The 22,033-nt window shown below is 55.3% G+C and overlaps 1 protein-coding gene across 10 annotated transcripts in view; it reads left to right on the top strand.

Annotated features, from left to right (window-relative positions):
* AGAP3 (ArfGAP with GTPase domain, ankyrin repeat and PH domain 3) overlaps positions 1 to 22,033 on the top strand; it is a 56,932-nt gene that overhangs the window by 10,746 nt on the left and 24,153 nt on the right. For 6 of the 10 annotated variants that reach the window (XM_080665697.1, XM_080665695.1, XM_080665694.1 and 3 more), the window contains exons 2-7: positions 19,325 to 19,383; positions 19,620 to 19,707; positions 19,859 to 19,944; positions 20,046 to 20,187; positions 20,416 to 20,550; positions 20,696 to 20,823. In XM_080665697.1, coding sequence (XP_080521823.1) covers positions 20,166 to 20,187; positions 20,416 to 20,550; positions 20,696 to 20,823 — 285 coding nt within the window. In that variant the 5' untranslated portion in view covers positions 19,325 to 19,383; positions 19,620 to 19,707; positions 19,859 to 19,944; positions 20,046 to 20,165. Of the gene's footprint in view, positions 1 to 17,000; positions 18,128 to 19,324; positions 19,384 to 19,619; positions 19,708 to 19,858; positions 19,945 to 20,045; positions 20,188 to 20,415; positions 20,551 to 20,695; positions 20,824 to 22,033 lie in introns of those variants that run through there. The other 4 variants (XM_080665691.1, XM_080665689.1, XM_080665696.1 and 1 more) reach the window with 2 other exon arrangements.

The following is a 22,033-nucleotide window of genomic DNA, read 5'->3' as shown; positions in this document are numbered from 1 at the left end:
CAGTTGTTCACATGAAAAATAATACAACAATTAACAAATAATAATAATACAATAATAAACTGTGTTTTATGTACTCATAAATATAAACCTACTTGTGTACTCACAAACCTACTTCTGCCCCACCCTAAGAGTCATGTGCAAATTTAAATGTTCAGGTGGCCATATTTAAAAAGTAAAAATGGTGAAATTGATTTTAATACTGTATTTTATTTAACCATTTCCACATGTAATCAATATAAGCATTTTTTTAAAAATAAATTTTATTGATTTTTTTTTACAGAGAGGAAGGGAGAGGGATAGAGAGTGAGAAACATCGATGGGAGAGAAACATCGATCAGCTGCCTCCTGCACACCTCCTACTGGGGATGTGCCTGCAACCAAGGTACATGCCCTTGACCGGAATCGAACCTGGGACCTTTCAGTCCGCAGGCCGATGCTCTATCCACTGAGCCAAACCAGTTAGGGCTCAATATAAGCATTTTTGATGAGACATTTTACTTTTTTGTTCATAGGAAAGTGTTCAAATTCCACTCTGGGTTTCACATCATAGCCCCTCTCCGTGGGACAGGCCGCATTTCAAGTGCTCAGTAGCCACACGTGGCCAGTGGCCGTGATACTGGAAAAACTGATCTTGTTTTAGCCTGTAACAAAGAATACCTGTTTGTTTAAAAAAGTGAACACAGGACTAGTCACCTTTTGGACTCACCTTTCTAAAGTATTGTATTTAAATTTTTAAAATAATGTACATATCATAATGTGCTGCTACTATTTTCATTCAGTCATTCAACAAACATTCATTTATTGAGGACCTGGTAAGGCCATGGTGATTGAGTGCAGACAGATCCATGGAAAACGGTTACTGAATTCACCGTAGCTTTTTGTAACTGTGGATTTTCTTAAAACCTGAAAATACACTGAGTGGCCGGATTATTATGATCTCTGAACGCATAATAATCTGGCTACTCAGTGTATATCCTATATAATAAAAGGCTAATATGCAAATTGTCCCCTCGACCAGGAGTTCTACCAGCAGGCAGGCCGGCCAACCGCCCATATCCTTTCCCCCTGGCCAGGCTGGCCGGACCCCACCCATGCAAGAATTCATGCACCAGGCCTCTAATATATCTATCTATCTATCTATCTATCTATCTATCTATCTATCTACTGAGTGGCCAGATTATTATGCGTTCAGCAATCATAATAATCTGGCCACTCAGTGTATAACTACTGTTGTGAAGGGTCGGCCAGAGGATTCCCATGCTCCAAGTATGGGAACCACAATTTATACCCTTTGCCCCGCTCTTGCAAGAAGATGAAGGAAAGTGCATGTCTGGGGGCCTGTGTTGCGGGCCCCCATTAGTCAGTGTCTTGGTTACGATGGGTTGGCCACAGGCCTCAGTGTGGCTGACTTGTGTCACTTCAATTTGGCAGTTTCATCCATGTGGCTGCTGCTGCCTTATTCATGTCCCCTCTCCTCTCCCAGCTGGAGGATAGCCCTGAAGTAGGGTGAGGGAAGGAAGGTGGTAGGGAAAGGCCGTGACACTTCCCTCAGCTCCTTCTGGCTGCTGCTGGGCTGGGCCGGGCCAGCCCTGAGCCTGGGAGAGACAGACTTGTGGGACTAGCACAGTGGACTGGCCAGCATTCTGCGTATCAGCTCTGCACACGGCTCAAAGGGAGTGCTGGTTTGTGAGGTGCGGACATTAGGGAGCAGGTGCTGAATACACAGCCCAGACGCCACGCAGGCCAGAGAGGGTGGGAGTGGCTGGCTCAGGTCACTGTGTAGCAGCGGGGCCCAGAGTGGTCCCCAGGTGTTTTGCATCCTGACGACCTCCTTCCAGAGAAGAGGTGGGCTGGAAGCCACCTTCCCCTCAGCCATGACCTACGATACTGCATGTCACCAGCAAATGCCACAATATTCTCCTCACCCCATCCTGGCATTTTAGGCAGGGGCTGTTTTTGTACTTTTTTTTTTTGTTATTGTTTGCTGTGTTTTGTCCTTAGTTTATGCTAACTTATCCTATATAATAAAAGGCTAATATGCAAATAGACCGAACAGTGGAACGACCAGTCGCTATTACGTGCACTGACCACCAGGGGGCAGATGCTTAATGCAGGAGCTGCTCCCTGGTGGTCAGTGTGCTCCCACAGGGGGAGCGCCGCTCAGCCAGAAGCCGGGCTCATGGCTGACGAGCACAGAGGTGGTGGCAGGAACCTCTCCTGCCAAGGACCCCTGGGGGATGCCCGCCTGCCGGCATCCTCAGAGGGGTCCTGGACTGCGAGAGGGTGCAAGCCGGGCTGAGGGGCCCTCCCCCACTGCAAGTGAATGAATGGCATGCACCAGGCCTCTAGTATGTTCATAAAATAGCAGGAAGTTTGTGAACAGACACATACCCTTCAAAGACGGCACAGAAGGCAGCCCCTCAGCCAGCAGTCCCGCTGGCCTCCTTGCCCTGTCTCAGCCTGCCCAGCACTGAAACCAGGACTTCTCCCCACTTTCCTGCCTGGAGATGAGGGAGCTATGGACCTGGCCAAGCAGGAGCATCCCCTAGTGTGGCAGCAGTAAGTGCCGGTCCCTTTTACCAACCCCCTTATGTCAACTTTTGTCCAGGGAGCCAGCAGGGAGCCTGAGGATGGGGCCTGGCAGGCAGCTCTCTGTATGTAGTGCAAGCATGTCAAATTCAAAGGCTAACGGGCCAAATCAACAAGCTTTAGGTTTATGTGGCTGCAAAAAAACCAAAAGCTTCTATTTTCACAGAAACGTAGGTTTATTTCGATAGAGACATGCCAAATACAAAGGGCTGAAATAAATGAGTCATCGTTAACATAAAATAATAGAACATTTTAATAAAAATTAATCTTTTTTCTTGAACATTAACTTACCAGACACTGAATAACTGCACCAATTAGTAAGTGTAACACAAATAAACCTATTTTTCTTGTTCTCTGAGAGCAAAGTATTTCCTGTTGCGCACACCAAACAAGTCAGTCCAAGACTAATGATGTGGCAATTGGCTGCTAAAATATTCGCTGCTGCTATTAGTGGAGAGAAATGGTGCGCCTGTGCGTAAGGTGCATAAGGTGCGTAAGGGAAATGAATGCAACACAATGATAGCAATCAGTCATTTGCGAAGGTTGTAGTTTGTTATTAACATTATGTAAAACAGGATATTGTAAAAATTGAGTCACATTCTTGTCCACGGCTCCTTCCAGAGCAGCCCCTTCCTTCTAGAAACGTCAGTGGTGGTGGCTGCTGTCTGCCGCACCCGGTGCTGCGCTGACCCTCAGCCTGCTTGCTCCTTGTCTCTGCGGCTTTCCTCCCGGCCAGGACTGAGGCCCCCAAGGAGAGGTCTCTGTCTTCTGCTTCTGTAGCGTCCGGTGTTGGAGGTTCCATGACTTTTGTCGTTAGGAGAGGAATAGAGAGAGAGAGAAAGAGAGAGAGAGAGAGCGCGCGAGAGTGCGCTGTGGAGGGGGAGCATGGTGTTAAGGGAGGGGGGCTGTCTTGTTTTTAAGGAAAATGCAGACTTCCCAAGCACTGAACCTTTCCGGCCGAAGGTGAGGACATTTGCCCCAGAAGATGGGCTCCTGCCTCTTGGTCCGAGGAGCTTTCCTCCTAGGTTGGCCATGAGCCTGGGTGAGGTGCTTAGTTAGCGACGGGGCAGCATTCAGCACAGTGTGTGCTCCTAGGGAGCTAGGGTGGCCCTGGAACAAGCATGTCAAACTCAAAGGTGAACACGAGCCAGATCAACAAGCTTTAGGTTTATGTGGCCGCCAAAAAACAAAAGCGCCAATTTTCATAGAAACGTAGGTTTATTTTGATAGCGACATGCCGAATGCAAAGGGCTGAAATAGGTAATTGTTAACATAAAATAATAGAACATTTTAATAAAAGTTAATCTTTTTACTAGACACTGAATAACTGCACAAATTAATAAGCGCAATGCAAGTAAACCTATTTTTCTTGTTTTCTGAAAGCCAAGTATTTCCTGTTGCTCACACCAAACAAGTCGGTCCAAGACTAATGACGTGGCCATCGGCTGCTAAAATATTCGCTGCCGATATTAGTGGAGAGAAATGGTGCACCTGCACATAAGGCGCGTAAGGTGCGTAAGGGAAATGCATGCAATACGATGATAGTAATCAGTCATTAGCGAAGGTTGTAGTTCGTTATTAATATTATGTATAATAGGATATTGTAAAAATTAAGTCACAAAATTTTTTTTAATATATTTTATTGATTTTTTACAGAGAGGAAGGGAGAGGGATAGAGAGTTAGAAACATCGATCAGCTGCCTCCTGCACTCCTCCCACCGGAGATGTGCCCGCAACCAAGGTACATGCCCTTGACAGGAATTGAACCTGGGACCCTTCAGTCCACAGGCTGACGCTCTATCCACTGAGCCAAACCGGTTAGGGCAAGTCACGAAATTTTTATTAAAACATTTCTCACATGACGTTGTATTGGCTGGGCCGCAAAAATATTCCTTGTGGGCCGCATGCAGCACGGAATTTGACATGCTTGCTTTAATGTGCCCTTTGTGACATCTTGGGTGGGATGTCTGAGGGCCCTTCAGCCAACGCAGAGAAGACAGGTTGTCATCTTGCAGAGCTGTGGTTCCCCCACAGCCTCGTCACTGCCATCCTGGACCTGTGTTCATAGGCTCTCTCATCCCTTCCTGGGTCCCCATCCCCCTGTGGTTGTGGCCTCGGGCCGGCATGTCTCCTCGATGGGCCGTGAGCCCCACAGCAGCCCCTCCAGGGGGTGTTCCTGCCCTTTACCTGTGAGCTGTATCTAAACCTGGCTTGTCCAGCTCCAATGCCCACCTTTCTGGTTCAAGGATCTGGTCTGTGGGGTGCCCTCCTACTCCAGCCTTCCTGGTCTGGTACCTCCTGGGGCCTGGAGCAGATGGTGTTCTTTCCCCAGCTGGCGTTTGTCATGAGCTGCTGTCTGCTTCGCTCACTGCTTTCCCTTAGTAGACACTGAGCCCCGAGCCCAGCACCAGCCTGCAGGTAACGCTTGACAATGACCAAGGAGCCTCTCTGCTCTGTGCCAGCCCAGGAGCCCTGCTGGGTACTGGAGGTCACTCAGGGAGTTTCCCTGCCCAGGTCACATGGCTCTGTCTGCTCCAGGGCCACACTGCTGCCACAGAGTCCCCACTCAGCCAGTGGGCCCCGCTGGCCCTTAGGAACGGGGGCAGGTGGGGCTTGGGTCTGAGAGAGGAGCTTTGGGTCCCTGCCAGAACGGGGCCTGCGCAGGTGCTCGTGGGCCGGCAGGGGTACCATTCAGGGTGAGGACAGATGCTCTTTGTGAGCCTGTGTCTTCCCTCTGGCCGGAGGCTGGAGAGGTGCCTCCTGCTTGAGTCCCTGGGACAGGCTGGCTCTCTGGCTCGGGCCCAGCTGCTGGCGCTGGGAGAGCGTGGCAGTGCGTCAAGTCCTCTGTCCTCCTTCGGAGTTCCCATTCCACCTCTAGTTCAGAGCTGACTCAGGCTGGGCCATCACGGAACACATGGGCGTCCTGCTTTTTGGCTCAGGCTCCTGACAGGCCAGCTGGCTCAGGCTGTAAAAATACTACCTGTCAGTGAGCAGGCTTCCCCGGGGAGTGGGAGCGGCCTTCCCTTTGCCGGGGCCCATCAAGGTGGACATGGGCGAGTGGCCAGTTACTGGCCGGGAGGCAGTTGCGAGCTGCCCCGCTATTGGGGTGGAACTGCAGGGTGACGCTGGGTGTGAGGCCCAAGTGAGCCTTCCCACCTCTGGGGGAGGAAGTCGGTCCCTCAGTGAGGTGCCCTCTATGTGGGGTGGGGCGGGACAGTGAAGTGCAGGTTGGGGACACCAATGGCACAGATAAAGAGACCCTGACCCCAGTCCAAACAGCTTAACATAGACCCTCCGAGGGGCTGGGGGGCAGCTGGGGGCCTTCCCCAGAGTGTGGTGTCTTCTTTCCTTGTGAAGTGAGAGAGACACACTGAGATTTCCTCTTGGTGGTAAAAGAAGATCTGTCCTTGGGAGTGAGGAGCCCGGACACCCCAGTCCTCTGGTCTTGAAAGCGAGGGTGGACTGGGTGTGGTCCAGGTAGAGGGAGCAGATAAGTGGGGTACGGGTGAGGCCCTCCTTAATTCCCATCCGGGGACAGTGGTCACAACCAGGCTGCTTCAGCTGCCATAAGCCTTTCCTTGCCAGGTTGCCCCCAAAACTTGATCCACAGTAAAACTGATATTTGCTGCAAGGGGGTGAAGGTCACAGCACTGCCCGAGGCAGCCAAGGGCCCAGAAGTGCAGCCCTTCCTCTGAGCAGGAGACCTGGGGCTGGGTTGAGTTGAGTTGACACCAAAGAAACAACGTGTTTACCGAAAGGGCATGTCCGCAGCCGGGACCGAGGTCTGGTCCCTACACAGTGACTCGGCTGGCTGGCCCTGTGAACGAGTGCTGGGCTGTGCTGATGGGCAACCGAGACAGCTTTACTGGAGTCATGATTTCATTATGGAAATTGCTGGCGTAGTGTGTTTTTTTTAAAAATATATTTTATTGATTTTTTTACAGAGAGGAAGGGAGAGGGATAGAGAGCTAGAAACATCGATGAGAGAGAAACATCGATCAGCTGCCTCCTGCACACCTCCTACTGGGGATGTGCCCACAACCAAGGTACATGCCCTTGACCGGAATCGAACCTGGGACCCTTCAGTCCGCAGGCCACGCTCTATCCACTGAGCCAAACCGGTTAGGGCCATAGTGTGTTTTTAAACTTTTCAAATGTGCCACTCCACACGCTAGTACTTGATGTTTATGTTGCAAATGTCACACAAGATGGACAGCTCTTGTGGGCGACAGGGAGTTGCAGGGTTCTGAGCTGGGGTGGGGGCAGGATCAGATTTTGAACCTCAGTGAGAACGGCAGTGAAAGAGGGTCTTCCTGTTGGTGCTCCTTAAGTGCCGGGTGCAGCCCTGTGTCCCTACATGCCTGCTTGTCACTCCCTGCAGGGGACATGTTATCCCCATTTTTCAGACGAGGAAGCTGGGGTACGGAGATGTAAAGGAGTTGTCCAAGGTTGCTTGCTAGTAATGGCAGAGGCAGGACCTGAACCCAGTAAGTCTGGCCTCAGAGCCCGTGTTCTGAGCTGGCATGCACTATGGTACCACAAAAAAGAGAAAAAATTTAAAATTCAGGAGGAAATTTGAAGAATATTGTGTCATCTTCAGATAAGAGGGATCCTTTTAAGCCAGACAGGAAGCCCAGAATTTATAGAGGAAAAGACTGACAGGTTTCCCCTCCAGCCTTTTATTTTAAAAAATGACCTCCTTGCCCTGACCGGTTTGGCTCAGTGGATAGAGCGTCGGCCTGCGGACTGAGGGGTCCCGGGTTCGATTCCGGTCAAGGGCATGTACCTTGGTTGCGGGCACATCCCCAGTAGGGGGCGTGCAGGAGGCAGCTGATCATTGTTTCTCTCTCATCGATGTTTCTAACTCTCTATCCCTCTCCCTTCCTCTCTGTAAAAAATCAATAAAATAAAAAAAAATAAAAAAAAATGACCTCCTTGAAATTTGTTAACATTTTATCCTGTTTGTGCGTTCTCTCTCTCTCTCTCTCTCTCTCTCTCTCTCTCTCTCTCTCTCTCTCTTTCTCTCTCTTACACATACACACTTTTTGGTGGTGATCACAGTCAGCACCTGTATTATTTCCCCACTAAGCACTTCAGGAGGCATTTCCTAAGAACCAGACACCTTCTACATAACATAGGACCAGTATCAAACCTAAGAATATGACAAGAATCCTCTCATATCAGTAGGAGCTCATCATCCATAACCAGATTTCCTCAGCCCCCAAATGTCTTATATCACCTTTTTGCTTTTCCCAATCAGAATGGGTCAGGATGGAACAAGCCCATCATGACGCTGTTCCTTCACACAGGCTTGCAAGGCGTCCCAGCCAGATTTCTTGCAGTCAGTGCTCCGGACGCCTGCCGAGGCTGCTGCTGCTTGGTGTGGTAACTTGTTCCTCCATCCCGGGTGCTGCAGTGACTGGAGGTGAGGTCTAGGGGCTCATGGATACCTCCTGCCGTGTCACCTCAGGCCCTGCTGTCAGTGATGTTGAGACAACTAAGAGATCTCCCAATCTTGCAGTAAAGCCACACACACATTTTTTGGTTTCCCAGTGCATCTGAAAGTTACAATGGGTGGCCAGATTATTATGATCTCTGAATGCATAATAATCTGGCCACTCAGTGTGTGTGTGTATATATATGTATGTGTGTGTGTGTGTATATGTATATGTATATATATATGTATATATGTATATATACATATGTATATATATATATGTGTATATGTGTATATATGTATATATGTATATATGTATATATTAGAGGCCCGGTGCATGAATTCGTGCATGGGTGGGGTCCAGCCAGCCTGTCCAGGGGGAGGGGACATGGGCGGTTGGCCGGCCTGCCTGCTGGTCGAACTCCTGGTTGAGGGGACAATTTGCATATTAGCCTTTTATTATATAGGATATACACTGAGTGGCCAGATTATTATGCGTTCAGGGATCATAATAATCTGGCCACTCAGTGTATGTTTATAGGATACTGTAGTTAGTCTTTTTTTTCCATTTATTTTATTTTTCTAAAGTTTTACATATGTCTCCTTTCTCCCCTCATTGACGTCCCCCCGCCCATCCCACCCCCCTCCCCAGGGCAAGCCCCCACCGCTCCAGTGTCTGTGCCCTTTGGTTATGCTAATATGGATGCATACAAGTCCTTTGGTTGATCTCTAACCCCCTCCCCCCATTTGTCTCTGGATCTATTTTTGATCATCAGTTTATGTTGGTCATTATATCCCACATATGAATGAGATATAGTTAGTCTTCGAAATGTGCAATGGTATTATGTCTAAAAATATATACTTACCCAATCATGACTTGAGCCCTCAGCAAGGGGTAAGCTTTTTGCTGGTGCCCGGGAGGGTCTTTCTTGCCTCAATGTTGATGAAAACGCAGTGTCTACAAAGTGCAGTGAAATGAGGTCTGCCTGTGTTAATGATGTTAACCATTGACACAGGCACATTTTTTTTTCAGGGGTTGATTTCCCATTAATTGTATTTTCATCAGGGTTTTTACAGGCTTTTATCATTCAGGGTTTTTTATTTTTATGTAGTTGAATCTATTGACCCTCTCTCTCCTGTTCTGTAACTCCAGCAAGCCTTGTCACGTCCCGCTTGGTCCTTCCCACAGCCCCCTCTCTGGTTCACTGCGTGGCCACCCTCCCTGCATGGTGCCAGTGTAGCAGGGCCTTTGGGCAGGTGGGGTGAAGAGGGCACACAGGAGCACAGGTGAAGGTGGGGAGGAGAGCCCCAGGAGACCTGTCTGCGAGGTGCTTTGCAGACAGTAACCGGGTTACCAGGGTCCCTGCCACCTCTGCCACTGCCTGACATTGGCCCATTGTGCCTGGCATCCCTGAGCCTGGCTTCACACAGACCAGGACCCATCATCGCCTTGCTCTTCAGGGAGGGGTCCTGCCAGGGGCCTCCTGGTCTGCTGACTCTGACCTTGAAAGTACCCAGAGGGCAGTGGCTCTAGATGGCCTAGAGACCTCCTGGCCTTTCTCATCTCAAAGCTGAGGGCCCAGCCACCCAGCAAGGGGAAGGCCACTGTCAGCCACAGAGGTCATTTCCTCATGTTCTCCTTTGGGCCCCCACGTGGTCACTGGCCTGAGAGCTGGTGGGCTGGCCTGGGCTACAGTCATCAGGCTGAAGGCAGATGACAGTAGAATTAACGTCGAAGTCTAATCCCAGTCACCAGATGCCTGAGGTTCTGATCCGATCGATCATCAGTGGCTCTGCTGCAGGAAAACCTGTGGGCCGAGCACACCTGGTTTTCAGTTGGCAGGAAATTGTGCAGGTGAACCGGCTGCATCTGGGGTTGCTCCTGCCCCACCCCAGTTCCATGCATCTTGCGTTCAGGACAGTGGTCTGACCGACCCACGCTTCCACTCCCGGACTGGTGGGCCTGCCCTGGCTCCTCTGTGGCTCCGTCTACGTGGCATGAACCCATCCGCCCCTCGATAGGTCCCCTTTTGCTGTCAGAGGCAGTCACTCAAGGTAGCTTTCTCCTTGGTAAGTGGCCATGGGTCCCTGGGAAAGTAGCCCCAGCTTGTATTAGCCCCTCGCACTGGTCCAGGGCTGGGAGGATGGGGGTGGGGCAGGAGTTCGTTTGGAAGGTGGGTGAGGAGGAACCTTGGGGCGGGTTTTTGAAAGGAGGGCCCCTGCTAGGAACGCCATCTGGGCTGCCCTGATGTGGGTACCAGGGCAGGAGGAAAGGAGGATAGGCGGGGGCGGGGGGCGGGCACCAGTAAGATGAAATTCGGGCTGAAGTTGGCCCTATGTCACCAGGCCAGGGAGGCCCAAGGGCTTAGGGGCCAGCCAGATAGCCTGGGTTGGAATTCCACTTACTGGAGACCTTGGGCAAGTTACTTGGTATCTGTGCCTCAGTTTCCTCATCTGCAAAATGGGTTATTGTGAGGGCTCAGTGGGTCATTGTGTGTAAATGCCCAGAGTGGGGCCTCTCATGTTTCCCGTGGCCAGCAGTGTCCCACGTGGCTGCCGCCTTGGTTCTGTGCTGTCCTTGGGGCTACAGAGGTGGGCTCTGAGCTGCAAGGGCAGGTGTCTGTCATCCTGCTTATGCCTAGGAGCCCCAGGCAGGTGAGGGCATATTAAAGCTTCTGTAGCAGAGACCAGATGAGCTGGGAAGTTGAGAGGAGACTGGCAGGTTTGAGAGATCCCCTCTCCCCGGGGGCATTGTGGGGACAACAGGCATGAGCCAGGGTTGACTGCGAATCACCACTGAGCTGGCAGGGGTAGAGGAGGCAGCCTTCCTGTCCAGATCCTGCTGGTGTCAACCTGAGCCCTGCCCTGGGGCTTCCGACGCCTCCGGGCCTGGCCTGTGTGCTGGATGCTGGCGCCAATGGGTGGGCTGGGGCTCGGTATAGGCCCCCTCCCCCTGGGAAGTCACCTGGCCTGCTTTTAAAACCTGTAATGAAACTTCAGACACTTTTAAACTTTTGTCCATTAGACTCTCAAAACGCCTGTCTTTATTATTTTTTTTTATTGTGTACACTGACCCTCCATCCCCTCTACTTAAGACCCTGAACTTGCACAGCTTCGTTTCTGCAGCTCCTCCATCTCGGAGCAAAATTAGTGCAATTATTTGAATACTCTATTGCATCTTCCCTTGATTCAAATACTTTACTTTTGTGAAATAGGATGAAAGTAGACGAGAGAGCTGATACTGCGGAGGGATGGTGATCTCGTCATTGAATGTGTTTTAGAAGCCTGCTAGGCTGGAAGCAGCAGATTCTTAGCTCATGGAACATAGCTGGACCGTTTGAAAATATTAAATGCAGGGAACGTGTCAGGCAGGATTGGGGTGAAAAGGCAGAGTGACATTAGGGAGCGCCCACCCTTTTACACTCTGAGTCTCGTCTCTCTCCATGAGGTGACTGTGCAGTCTCCCTGCACTGGCTCCCTTGCCTTTTGGGATGAGCTGTTGGAAAGCCGAGGACTTCTTGGTGGAGGGTGAAGGGCCCACGATCCTCAGTTGGCCCCGGCGATATTTTTCTGGTCTGGGCAGGAAGCAGTGTGTCAGGGGTCCCGCTAGGGTGTTAGAATGTGGGTCAACGTCAGGAGACCGGTGGGGCTTCACAGAGGGCAGGACTGAGTCTTCCGGACACGGTCTTGTTGGGTTTTGTCCTGTCCACCAGCGTCCCGACAGTTTGTGGACAGAAAGGAAAAGGAAGAGACTGTTACTAAGTAGCTGGTTTGGGGCTAGAAGGCCATTTCCGGGCTGGGGTGACGTTGCTTCCCAGAGGATGGTCTTGGTTTCCTCCCTTTGTCCATCCCAACCTGGCCCCTTTGGTGCCCTCAGCTCTGCCTTGGGGTGGGGGGGGGGGACACTGCCACTGAGGAGCTCTCTGACACTGGAGTTGGGAGATAGGGCAGAATCCCCCAGCCCCTTTGAGCAGCCCTGGGGGATGATCTGGGTTGGGGCTGGGGGGCTGGTTTCTGTGCAGCCATACCTGCTGGGCCCCCTGGAGCCACCACCTTCTTTTTTTGTTTGTTTTTGTTGACCCTCACCTGAGGATATTTTTCCATTGATTTTTAGGGAGAGTAGAAGAGAGAGGGAAAGACAGAGAGAAACATCGATGTGAGAGAAACACATCGATTGGTTGCCTCCTGCATGAGCCCCAACCAGGGCCCGGGCCAGGGAGGAGCCTGCAACCGAGGTACATGCCCTTGACTGGGATGGAACCCAGGACCTTTTGGTCCGCAGGTGGATGCTCCACCCACTGAGCCGAACCGGTTAGGACTGGAGCCACCGTCTTGAGTCTGTAACAGCTTCTGTGTTTCCTGAGGCTGCAGAAACAGCAGCCCCACATATGGGGCAGGGTAGTGGGGGGTGTTTTCTTAAAACAACAGGAATTGATTCTCTTACACCTGGAGGCGGGAAGTCTGAAAGCCAGGCGTTGGCAGGGCTGGGCTCCCTCTGAAGGCTGTGAGGAGGATCTGTTCCAGGCCTCTCTCCTGGCTTGTAGATGGCCTCCTTCCCCCTGTGCATGACTGTCTCTATGTCCACATTCCCACGTTTTCTAAGGACACCCGTCACATGTGATTAGGGGTCCACCCTACTCAGTGTGACCTCATCTTAGCGAGTTACATTTGCAACCTCGCTATTTCCAGTTAAGGCCACAGTCTAAGGTCCCGGGGGTTAGGACTTCACAGTATGAATCTGCTTCTTCCAGCCCATATCAGTTTTCCTTAGATACTCGGAGAATGACCTGACCCACTTGGGCCCAGGGACTCTGAGGTCCAGCTTTGCAGTCCCTTGGGGAAGCGATGGAGGGACCAGTAGTTCAAAGGCCCCAAGCAGACATGGAACTGCTGAGGTGTCCACCTCACTGTCGGACTTGAAGAGGCCTGGCACTGGCGCGAATTACTCTGTGTCCCTGACACTGCTGCTGAGCAGCGAGGCTCCTTTGTTTGATCACCTGCTGTGAGCCAGGTACCAAACCGGCAGGGTGCAGGGTCCCTGATTCACAGACTGGTCCGAGATCCAGGGAGGTGAATGTGACTGCACCTGGGTCAGCGCACGGCTAATAGGTCCAGAGGCTGAACTTGAACCCAGCCCTAAGCTCCAGAGCACGTGGGTGTCTTGCCGGTGCACTGCCACCCTGTGGACATGGGGTCAGTGTGAATTGTTTGCCTGTAGTTTATCGCCTCAAAAGACTGTACCAATCAGGGACCATCTCTCCCAAGCCTGCCTCCCTCTCTGCATGGAGAACAAAAGCCTGGGTGTACAGTTCATGCTCAGGAAAGACATTCATTCACTCACTCACTCACTCACTCACTCACTCACTCACAGAGTCATGAAGCCCAGCTGAGTGCAGGGGTGGGGGGGGGGGATGTGTTAAACACACCAGAAAAATACCTGAGAGTAATGAGTATTAGGTGACCATGGTGATGGAGAGTGGCTGGGCACCCAGCTGGTGAGGGAAAGGGATCCGGATGAGCGGAAGCACCAGCAAGTGCAGAGGCCCTGCTGTTTGGGGCTCTGGCTGACAGAGGTGGGAGTGGGGAGAGTGCCAGGAGGTGAGGTCAAAGAGGCACATGGACATCAGACGATGGTAAGGAACTTGTGATTCTGCACCGAGTGGAAAGCCCCTGAGGGGCAGTGCCCAAGTAATTTCTGGATTGGCAGTGGGGGCCCTGGGCTGGGAGGTGGCGGCTTGCCTTGGCTGTGTAGGGGTGGTGAGAAGTGGACTTGAGGAGGTGGAGCCAAGAGGACCGACCTCGGGTTGGATGTGGGGGCGTGGTGAGGAGGAGGGAATGGAGAACACGGGGTAAACGGTTTGGGGGGGAATGTGGAGGTTCATTGTTGCTGCTGCATCAAACTGTCTCGGTGGACAGCCTCTGACATTTGTAAAGACTCAAGAGTCCTGCAGGCCTCCAGCGTGAGTGCTGGGTTTTTGGGGAGGCTTTGAGCAACAGGGACCAAGGGGGAAGCCTCGAGTCTCCTCTCCCTTCTGGACTGGAGACCTGCATATGGCGGCTGCTGGGGTCACCTGCTTCCCCCTGCACTGGCCGCCAGGGCTGCAGGAAGATGTTTTGCTGCCACCTTGTGGCCAAGAGGAACCTGTGCGACGTTGCGGGGATATTGGGTGACGTTGGGGCTGTGTGGCTCTGGAATCATCTGGGCTGCAGGGAGAAGCTGAAGATTTTCCCTGAGCCACCCACATGCACCTGGGTGTCAGCTGGAAGCTAGCCCATCCCACCTCTGAGAAGGCCATCCACAGCTTCCTGTGGGCTGTGAGCCTCAGCTGGGCATACCTCAGCTTATCAGCAGATCACCCAGCAAATATCTAAGTGGAGACTCAAGTAGGTGCAGGTTCTGTGGGATTCCTGAGCCCGAGGCCGCCCTTTGCCCTGTTCGGGACCAGTGGTCTGTTTCTGCAGCGCCTCTAAGTCAGGCCTTCACCGGGTCCTTCTCTTCACCTTAGCTCCCCTCATGAGGTCAGTAGAATATTCCTGCTGCCCCCAGACACGCAATTGCACACCCAGAGCAAGATGACAGGCCCAGTAGCACGCTGTGTGTGTGTATAGACTCAGCATCTTCTGATTTCCAGGCCCTTGGGCCAGAGGGGCCGCGCAGTGCTCAGCTTCCGCACTTGGCTCTCAGGGCTGCGTGCCCATCCTCACCCAGAATGCTCACTGCAGGCGTCACGAGGCATTGCTTATTCTATTCCCCCAGAAACTGCCATGGTGACTCTCACCCCCAAGCGACAGGTTTACCTGGGTGTTTCTGATGACTGACAAAGAGCTGGCCTGAGGGCTGTTTTACGGATTTTCTGTCCTGTCTGCAAGGTCACGGCTGGGAGCTTTGGGTGCTGCACTCATGCCCTTCAGGCTTCTTCAGCAGAACTGTGTTTGCCGCTTCTCTTTGGAGCAGAATCTTGTCAGATAGAACACAGAGACCTCGTCCCTGGGTGGGGCCGCGGCCAGCGAAGAAGAGTTGTGTGCCTGCCCTGTTCTTCTTTCTGGGGTCTCCATGTCCTTTGACTTTGATGTGTAGGCAGGTGCCCTCTCTGTCTCATTTTAGCCAGTCAGGAACTGTTTCTGGGAAAGGGACAGGAAGGAGGTAGCCCGTTGATGAGGAAGCTGTTTGGGTTTGGGAATTCACCATTTTGCCTGGGCTGATCATACAGGTGCAGTGGGAGCCCAGAGCTGGTGTGTCCTCTGAGAATAGGAGATGTCCTTCCATCCCTGGTACTGGGCACTGTTGCCCAACCTCCCTGGGCCAGTGTGCATGTGTGCATGTAGCTGGGGGTGGGGAGGGGCTTTTCACCTTCAGTCCCATCCTGCTACTCCCATCAAGAGCCAGTTGGATTCTAAAGCAGCCCATCCCCTCTTGGGTACCTTGTTCCCTCTCCCTCAGTCCCCAGATGGCCCCCAGACTGCTGTCCTGTGCGTGCATTTTCATTGGCTTGGGGGAAGGGTTTGAGATGAACATCTTATTCTTTGGGGGAGGGGCAATTCTGTGTGTGTGTGTGTGTGTGTGTGTGAGAGAGAGAGAGAGAGAGACAGAGAGACAGAGAGACAGAGAGACAGAGAGACAGAGAGAGAGACACACACAGAGAGAGAGGTGCAGATAGGGAAGCTGGAAGTCTGGTGTGGGAATTTTAAACTTGGAAATGTGAGTCAGGATTCCTGGGTCATGTTCTTGTCTCCATGCCTGAAGGATCCTGGGAAAGGCCCTTCAGCTGAACCATCTATTATGTGGAGACTATGCACCCCAGAGGACAAAGCCAGCCTCATCACTGTTAATGACTAGTCCCAAGAGAAAACAACTTCAACCCCAGGCCTCTCCGGGTAATCCAGTCCGGGACTTGGGAATTTCCAGCCCTTTTTTGCCTGAGCACCTAGGATGGAGAGGCCCTGCCTTCCTCAGGCATTTACCCCACTCCAGCCCCCTCTGGAATGTGCCACTTTATCTTGTACTTTGCTTCTGACTAGGACCATGGCATTCTAAAGCTAAGAGGAACGTGGGGAGTTGGGTTGGACTGGGGGGGGGGGGGTGGAGGAAACCTGGGAGTATTACCTCTTTAAAGGAAAAGAGCCCCTCATCTTTGCCACTTCCAAAACTGGTTTCTCCTGATCTGCCTGGGGTCCTTGTCGATTATGGTAAACTGGATCCTGGCTCCTCTCCAGGGCGCTGGAGGAGGACTGGGAGAGCCCAGTGTTTAATGAGTGCCTGGTGCAGCCCACACTGCAAATTCAAAGGGCTTGGAGAGAGCGCGTATGCACTGCAAGCCAGCTCTTCACCTCTGCTCAGCCAGTCAACCTCTGGGCACCTCTGAGACCCAGGGGCTACAGACCAGAGCGTTCAGGAACCCTTAAGTTGAGTTTTCCTTGTCAAGAGCTGTATGGTCCAAGTCCAAAGGTTACCTTTGGATTTTCCCCTACCCTTAGGCAGGACAACACAACCCAGTCCGGACGATTTTACAGTCACCAAGGAAGAGAGCCTCGGTCATGAACAGAACAGCCAGCTCCCCTGCAGCATCCAGCTACTCTGATTCTCTGGTTTCCCAGCCTCAGAATGTCTGAGCCTGAAACTAAGATAGGATCACCTCATTTAGGCTTCCCATTTTACAGATAAGGAGACCAAGGCCCAGAGAGGGTGTATGACTTGCCTCCTAACGCTTACTTTACACTTTTACTTAATTCTGGCCCTGGTGTATCACCTTCGGGTTTTTCCTTTGGAGAAAGAGTGGCCCACTTCTGTCCAGAGTGGTCCCAGTAAGAACTGTTAGTTCCTTGGCCTGCGCTTAATGACAGCTCCTCACCTACCTGCTCCAATCCGAGGAGGAGCCCTGGGCTGGAATTTCCTGTTTTCTGAGGGCTCCCGGGGCTGCCCCAGTAGGCTGGTTCCCCAGCGCCGCCGTTCCGGGGTGTTCCAGGCCGGGCTTGCCGCCTATCTCTCCTTGCTGGGCAGGCTCCCGGCCTCTCCAGGTCTGGGCTTGCCGTCTGCGCGGTGGAGGAGTTGTGGGACTCAGTCGACCGATGCCAGGTGCCCAGAGGCCGGAGGTCCGTGCGCCGCGGCCCCGGCCCCGGCCCGGGCCTCGCCCCGCGCCCCTCGCCATGGGCTTGGCCCTTGCCCGCGGGCCCTGACCATGGAGCAGGGCTGGCCCCCCGGGTACAGCTACAGCCGGGAGCGGCCCGCCGCCTGCCGCCGCGCCCTCAGTGTCTGCGACTCGCTGGACCTGCACGGCACGCCGGCCGACCGCGCGGCCCCCGCCCTGCAGGCCGCCTTGTGCGCTGGGCGCGAGCCGCCGGCACGGCCACTGAGCGTGTGCCCCGGGGACCCGGGGCCGGCGCCCGCCGGCGCCCGCAGCCTGCTGCTCGGCTTCCTGCGCCCGCGCCGCGGCCGGCGAGGCCCCGCCGACGGCCGCCCGCTGTTCCTCGGGCCCGCGCCCTCCGAGCGCCCCGGCTCCGCCGCGCCCAGCCCCGCGCCGACTCGGCGCAGCCGCTCCGGGGGCTCCCAGGCGCCGCGGCCGCGGCCCACCAGCATGACGTTCCTGGAGGTGAACCGCCTGGAGCTGGCCGAAGCCGAGGCCGCCAGCACGGGCGCGGGGCTGGGCCGCGCAGGCAGCGCCGGCTTCCTGCGGGGCGCCTCGCTCTGGAGCAGCCAGCGCTGGCAGGTGTGGCGCGGCAGCAGCGGCGGCGGCGGCGGCGGCGGGCGGGCAGCCCCGGGCCCCCGGCGCGGCCTGTCGGCGCTGAAGAAGAGCTTCAGCTTCCGCCTGCGCCGCGGCCAGGAGATCCGGCGCTCGGAGTCGGGGCCCTTGCCCCGCGCGCGCACCCGCAGCGACGGCGACGCCAGCTCTCTTGGCGCCTTCCCCAGCCGCCGAGACTTGTTGCTGGGCGCCGAGGCCCCACGCGTCGCGCCGGAGCCCGGTCGTCCTCGCTCCGCCGCCGGCCTCTGGAAAATGCTCACCAGTCGCTTCCGCCGCAGGGAGCCCGCGCCGCAGCCCGCGTCCCCCGAGCCGCTGTGGAGCCGCCGGGCGGCCGCCGCTCCCGGGCTCTTGGGCGCGCCGAGCGGTAAGAGGAAGCGCCCGGCCGGGGTCCTTCCCAGTTGGAGTCCACGTTGAGAGCGGGTGGGAGCCTGGAACCTCCCGGGAGAGGTGGGCGTGTCGTGGGGCCAGGGATGGCGGGACGGCCCGAGTGAGGGCAGCGCCCAGGCGGGCTCTGGGGCGGTGATGGTCCCTGGAGGTGGCAGTGAGACAGGAGGACGTCCAGGAGGTCCTGGTGCCAGCGCTGGCCCTGACCTGGTGGAGTAGGAGGCTGCAGCCAAAGGTCCCCTTCGAGGCTTTTGGCACGTGCAGTGTGGAGGCCCAGGGCAGCCTCGGGCGGGGCCGAACGCATTTCTGTTTTCTAGCTCCTGGCTGGCTTGGGCTCTCCTTTACCGCTGCTTCTGCAGATGAGCGCAGGGGCTGCTGTGGACGCGGTTGGCCAGTGGGTCGTTTGGTGCGATAACTACTCTTTGAGAGCCTGGCGGGGGACGCAAGCGCGGCCCAGGCCGGGGTAGGGGGTTGCCATTGCCGCTAGATGAGGAAGGTTGTGCAAGCCCTCGGAGGGCTCTGGGTAGCACATTCTCCCTCCCCAAGACAGTGCCAATGTCAGGCCCGCTGCCCTGGTCTGAGAATGGACTGAAGAGGAAGCCTGGGAGGCGGGTCTCGGGGAAGGAAGGGTGGTGGCCTCCCCAGCAAGGAGGAGCTGCCGGTGGAGGGCTGTCTTAGAACAGGGCCAGGTAAGGGCTCCTCCCTCTTCACCCTGGCAGGAATGTGGTGGGTGGCCCCACCCTGCACAGGGGAGACGTTCCTACTCGCTGCAGGAGGCTGGCCCCCCTGCCCAGCTGCCAAGTACCCAGCCCAGCGTGGGTCTGGGCTGAGACCTGCTGGAGCTGCTCTCACCTGGGCCTGTTGTCTGGGCCCCAGGGGAACCAGGCTGGGTGTGGTGCAAGGTGGAGCTACTTATTTTGCTGGAGCAGTAAGAGGAGGAGGGACCCAGGTCCAGGCCAAGGGGCAGCCCACACCTCTCAGTGTCCTCCTCCTGAGCACTGTCTTCACTATGTTCCACTTCCCTGCTGCTCCCTAAGGAACTAGGGGTGAGGATTGGGGTCCCCTTGGACAGTCCTCTGGCCTGGGCCTAGGAAGGGGCAGTATAGGAGACAGCTGGTAGCCGATGGCACAGGTGTGGGTGCCACCCAGTCCTGACAGGCAGCCTTCTCTCCTGCAGACTCCTTTGTGAACAGCCAGGAGTGGACCCTGAGCCGCTCGGTGCCGGAGCTTAAAGTGGTGAGTGAGGCGGGGAGGGCCGGGCAGCCCTGGGGCTGGTGGGGGCTCGGCTCCGCCAGGCTGTTGCTCCCTGCCTCCAGTCTCCCCCTCCTCCAGGCCTCTCCCTGCAGCATCCTTCTGGCCCTCTTCCCCCCTTCAGCACTGGTCCTTCTCAGTCCTTATGGTTTCTGCCTTTCCTGCCCCATCTCCTCCCTTGTGCCTTCTGACCGCTGCTGCCGCCCCTTCCTCTCCCACAGGGCATTGTGGGGAACCTGTCTAGTGGAAAGTCAGCCCTTGTGCACCGTTATCTGACGGGGACCTATGTCCAGGAGGAGTCCCCTGAAGGTGAGCGTTACAGGCTGGTTGCGCTGGGGGTGAGGGGCTCGAGCCCCGTCTTTCTCATGCTCCTGTCTCCTTGGAAGCTGTGCGTTTCTTCTCTGCGTGGCTCCGTGGGTGTCTCTCCCAGCTGTGGCCCTGACTGTGCACTCTGTCCTAGGGGGTCGGTTTAAGAAGGAGATTGTGGTGGATGGCCAGAGTTACCTGCTGCTGATCCGAGATGAAGGAGGCCCACCTGAGCTCCAGGTGAGGCTCCTGCCCAGCTCTGGCCATGGAGTGTGTGGGGAGAGGGGTACAGAGTCCGCCCTGACCAGGTGAGGCTGGTAATTGTGTTTGGTCCCCCCTAGTTTGCTGCCTGGGTGGATGCGGTGGTGTTTGTGTTCAGCCTGGAGGATGAGATCAGTTTCCAGACGGTATACAACTACTTTCTGCGCCTCTGCAGCTTCCGCAACGCCAGCGAGGTGCCCATGGTGCTGGTGGGCACACAGGGTGAGCGGGCCTCCTGACCCACGGGGGAAGCGGGCCAATAGGGTCCATGTTTTTTGAGATGGTTTAACCGAGTGGCTGGCTCATTGCCACTCAGCGAGTCGGGGGCAGATCTGGCGCGAGGCCAGACACCTGGGTTCCTGTGCTCACCCAGCCTCTGACCAGAGGCCCTCGCCTCAGCGCCCCAGCTTCTCCACAGGCTGAGTTAATCCCCACCCTGCGCCTCCACAGATGCCATCAGTGCCGCAAACCCCCGGGTCATCGACGACAGCAGGGCCCGCAAGCTGTCCACAGACTTGAAGCGCTGCACCTACTATGAGACGTGTGCCACCTACGGGCTCAATGTGGAGCGTGTCTTCCAGGACGGTAACTCGGCGCCGGGTGGGCCTGCTTCCCCCGTGGGTCAGGAGGGCCCTCTGGCCAGCGGCACGTGCTGGGGGGGAGGGGGGAGGCGGCTCAAAGCTGGGCTTCTCCCTTCTCCCCAGAGGGGTAATTGTGCTGTCCCCCGCAGTGGCCCAGAAAGTGGTGGCTTTGCGGAAGAAGCAGCAGCTGGCCATCGGGCCCTGCAAGTCACTGCCCAACTCCCCCAGCCACTCGGCAGTGTCTGCTGCCTCCATCCCGGCCGTGCACATCAACCAGGTGCGGCAGCCTCCCCGCGTTCCGCCTCAGCCCTGCCTCACATACTGTCTGTCTGCCTGCCTGTCCCCTCCTCATCTGGTCTCCTGCCTTGTGGACGGTGTGGAAGCCCTGGCTCAAATTCATGCAGCCTGTGCGACTGGCCTGGCCTCATCTGCACCCCGTGGTGACTGCCTTCCTGCTAGCGCCCCACCCCACTCACCGCCCTCTTACCCTGCAGCCGAGGCAGCAGAACACTTGCTCTGGGGAGCACTGTCAGGGCTGTTTTAGGAGCCGCTGCCCGGGGAACAGACTCAGGAGGCACAGAGGCGTTCTTGTTGGGGACTAACCAGCCCTTGGCAAAACTGGGAGCGTGAGCAGGCCCCCCACCTGTCGGCCCTGTCAGTGTATGAGTTTAGAAGGGCAGTGCTTGCCCCACAGGGACCAATGGTTTTCATGCCATGTGGGGTATCGGGGGTGTGCTTCTGAGCCAGATTCTTCCAGTGTCCTCCCATAATTCCACTTTGACATCTGTCCACTTCCTGGCCTACTGCCTGGTTATTTTTCGGCCCTTGGCTTATGGGCCAGAGCTTCCTTCCATGTGTTTTCCCACTCTGTCCCTGCTCTGCGGAAGCGCTGGGCTGTCACAGGTGTGCTATGGACTGGTCCAGCGGGCAGATGCTGCTTAACTTCTGCCCAGGGCCCACCCGGCCACAGCTTACTGTTGGCAGCCCGGTTGCTTTTTCAGAGATGTCTCCCTTTAGCATTTTAGAAGGCAGCCAGGCTCTCCCTGTACGCATCCCTCATGGAGGAGAACAGTAGGGACATAGATGTAGGCCTTCCTTCACCATCTCTGAGCACTCTACCTCAGTTGTGCACGTGGGCCCTGCCAGGGAGGTTCTGATGGATGAGGGGGCGCAGCTCCTTTGCTCCTTGTGCAGGTGAGGATCAAGGGGCTATCAGGGCCCTGGACTGTGTGTGTTCTGAGACCTGGAGTAGACACTGGCATGCGCTTTCTGCTCCTACCTTGTCATCTTTTTTGTCTTTCCTCCTTTTCCCAGCCCTGTCCCTCCTGCCACCTCCTCTGACAGTGGTCTGAGTTCTGTTCTGTGCTCGGCCTCAGCTCTCCCTTGTCCCTTCCCCTGTCACACACACTTCTTACAAGCAAACTTCGTCCTCCCCTGCCCGACCTCCTGCATCCTTGACATGTCACATCCAGGGTGACCTGCTACCT

Source organism: Plecotus auritus, assembly GCF_963455305.1.
Source record: "Plecotus auritus genome assembly, chromosome: 4".
Taxonomy (NCBI): domain Eukaryota; kingdom Metazoa; phylum Chordata; class Mammalia; order Chiroptera; family Vespertilionidae; genus Plecotus; species Plecotus auritus.
The sequence above is the reverse complement of the archived record's forward strand: the minus strand, read 5'-3'. Positions and strand labels throughout refer to the sequence as shown.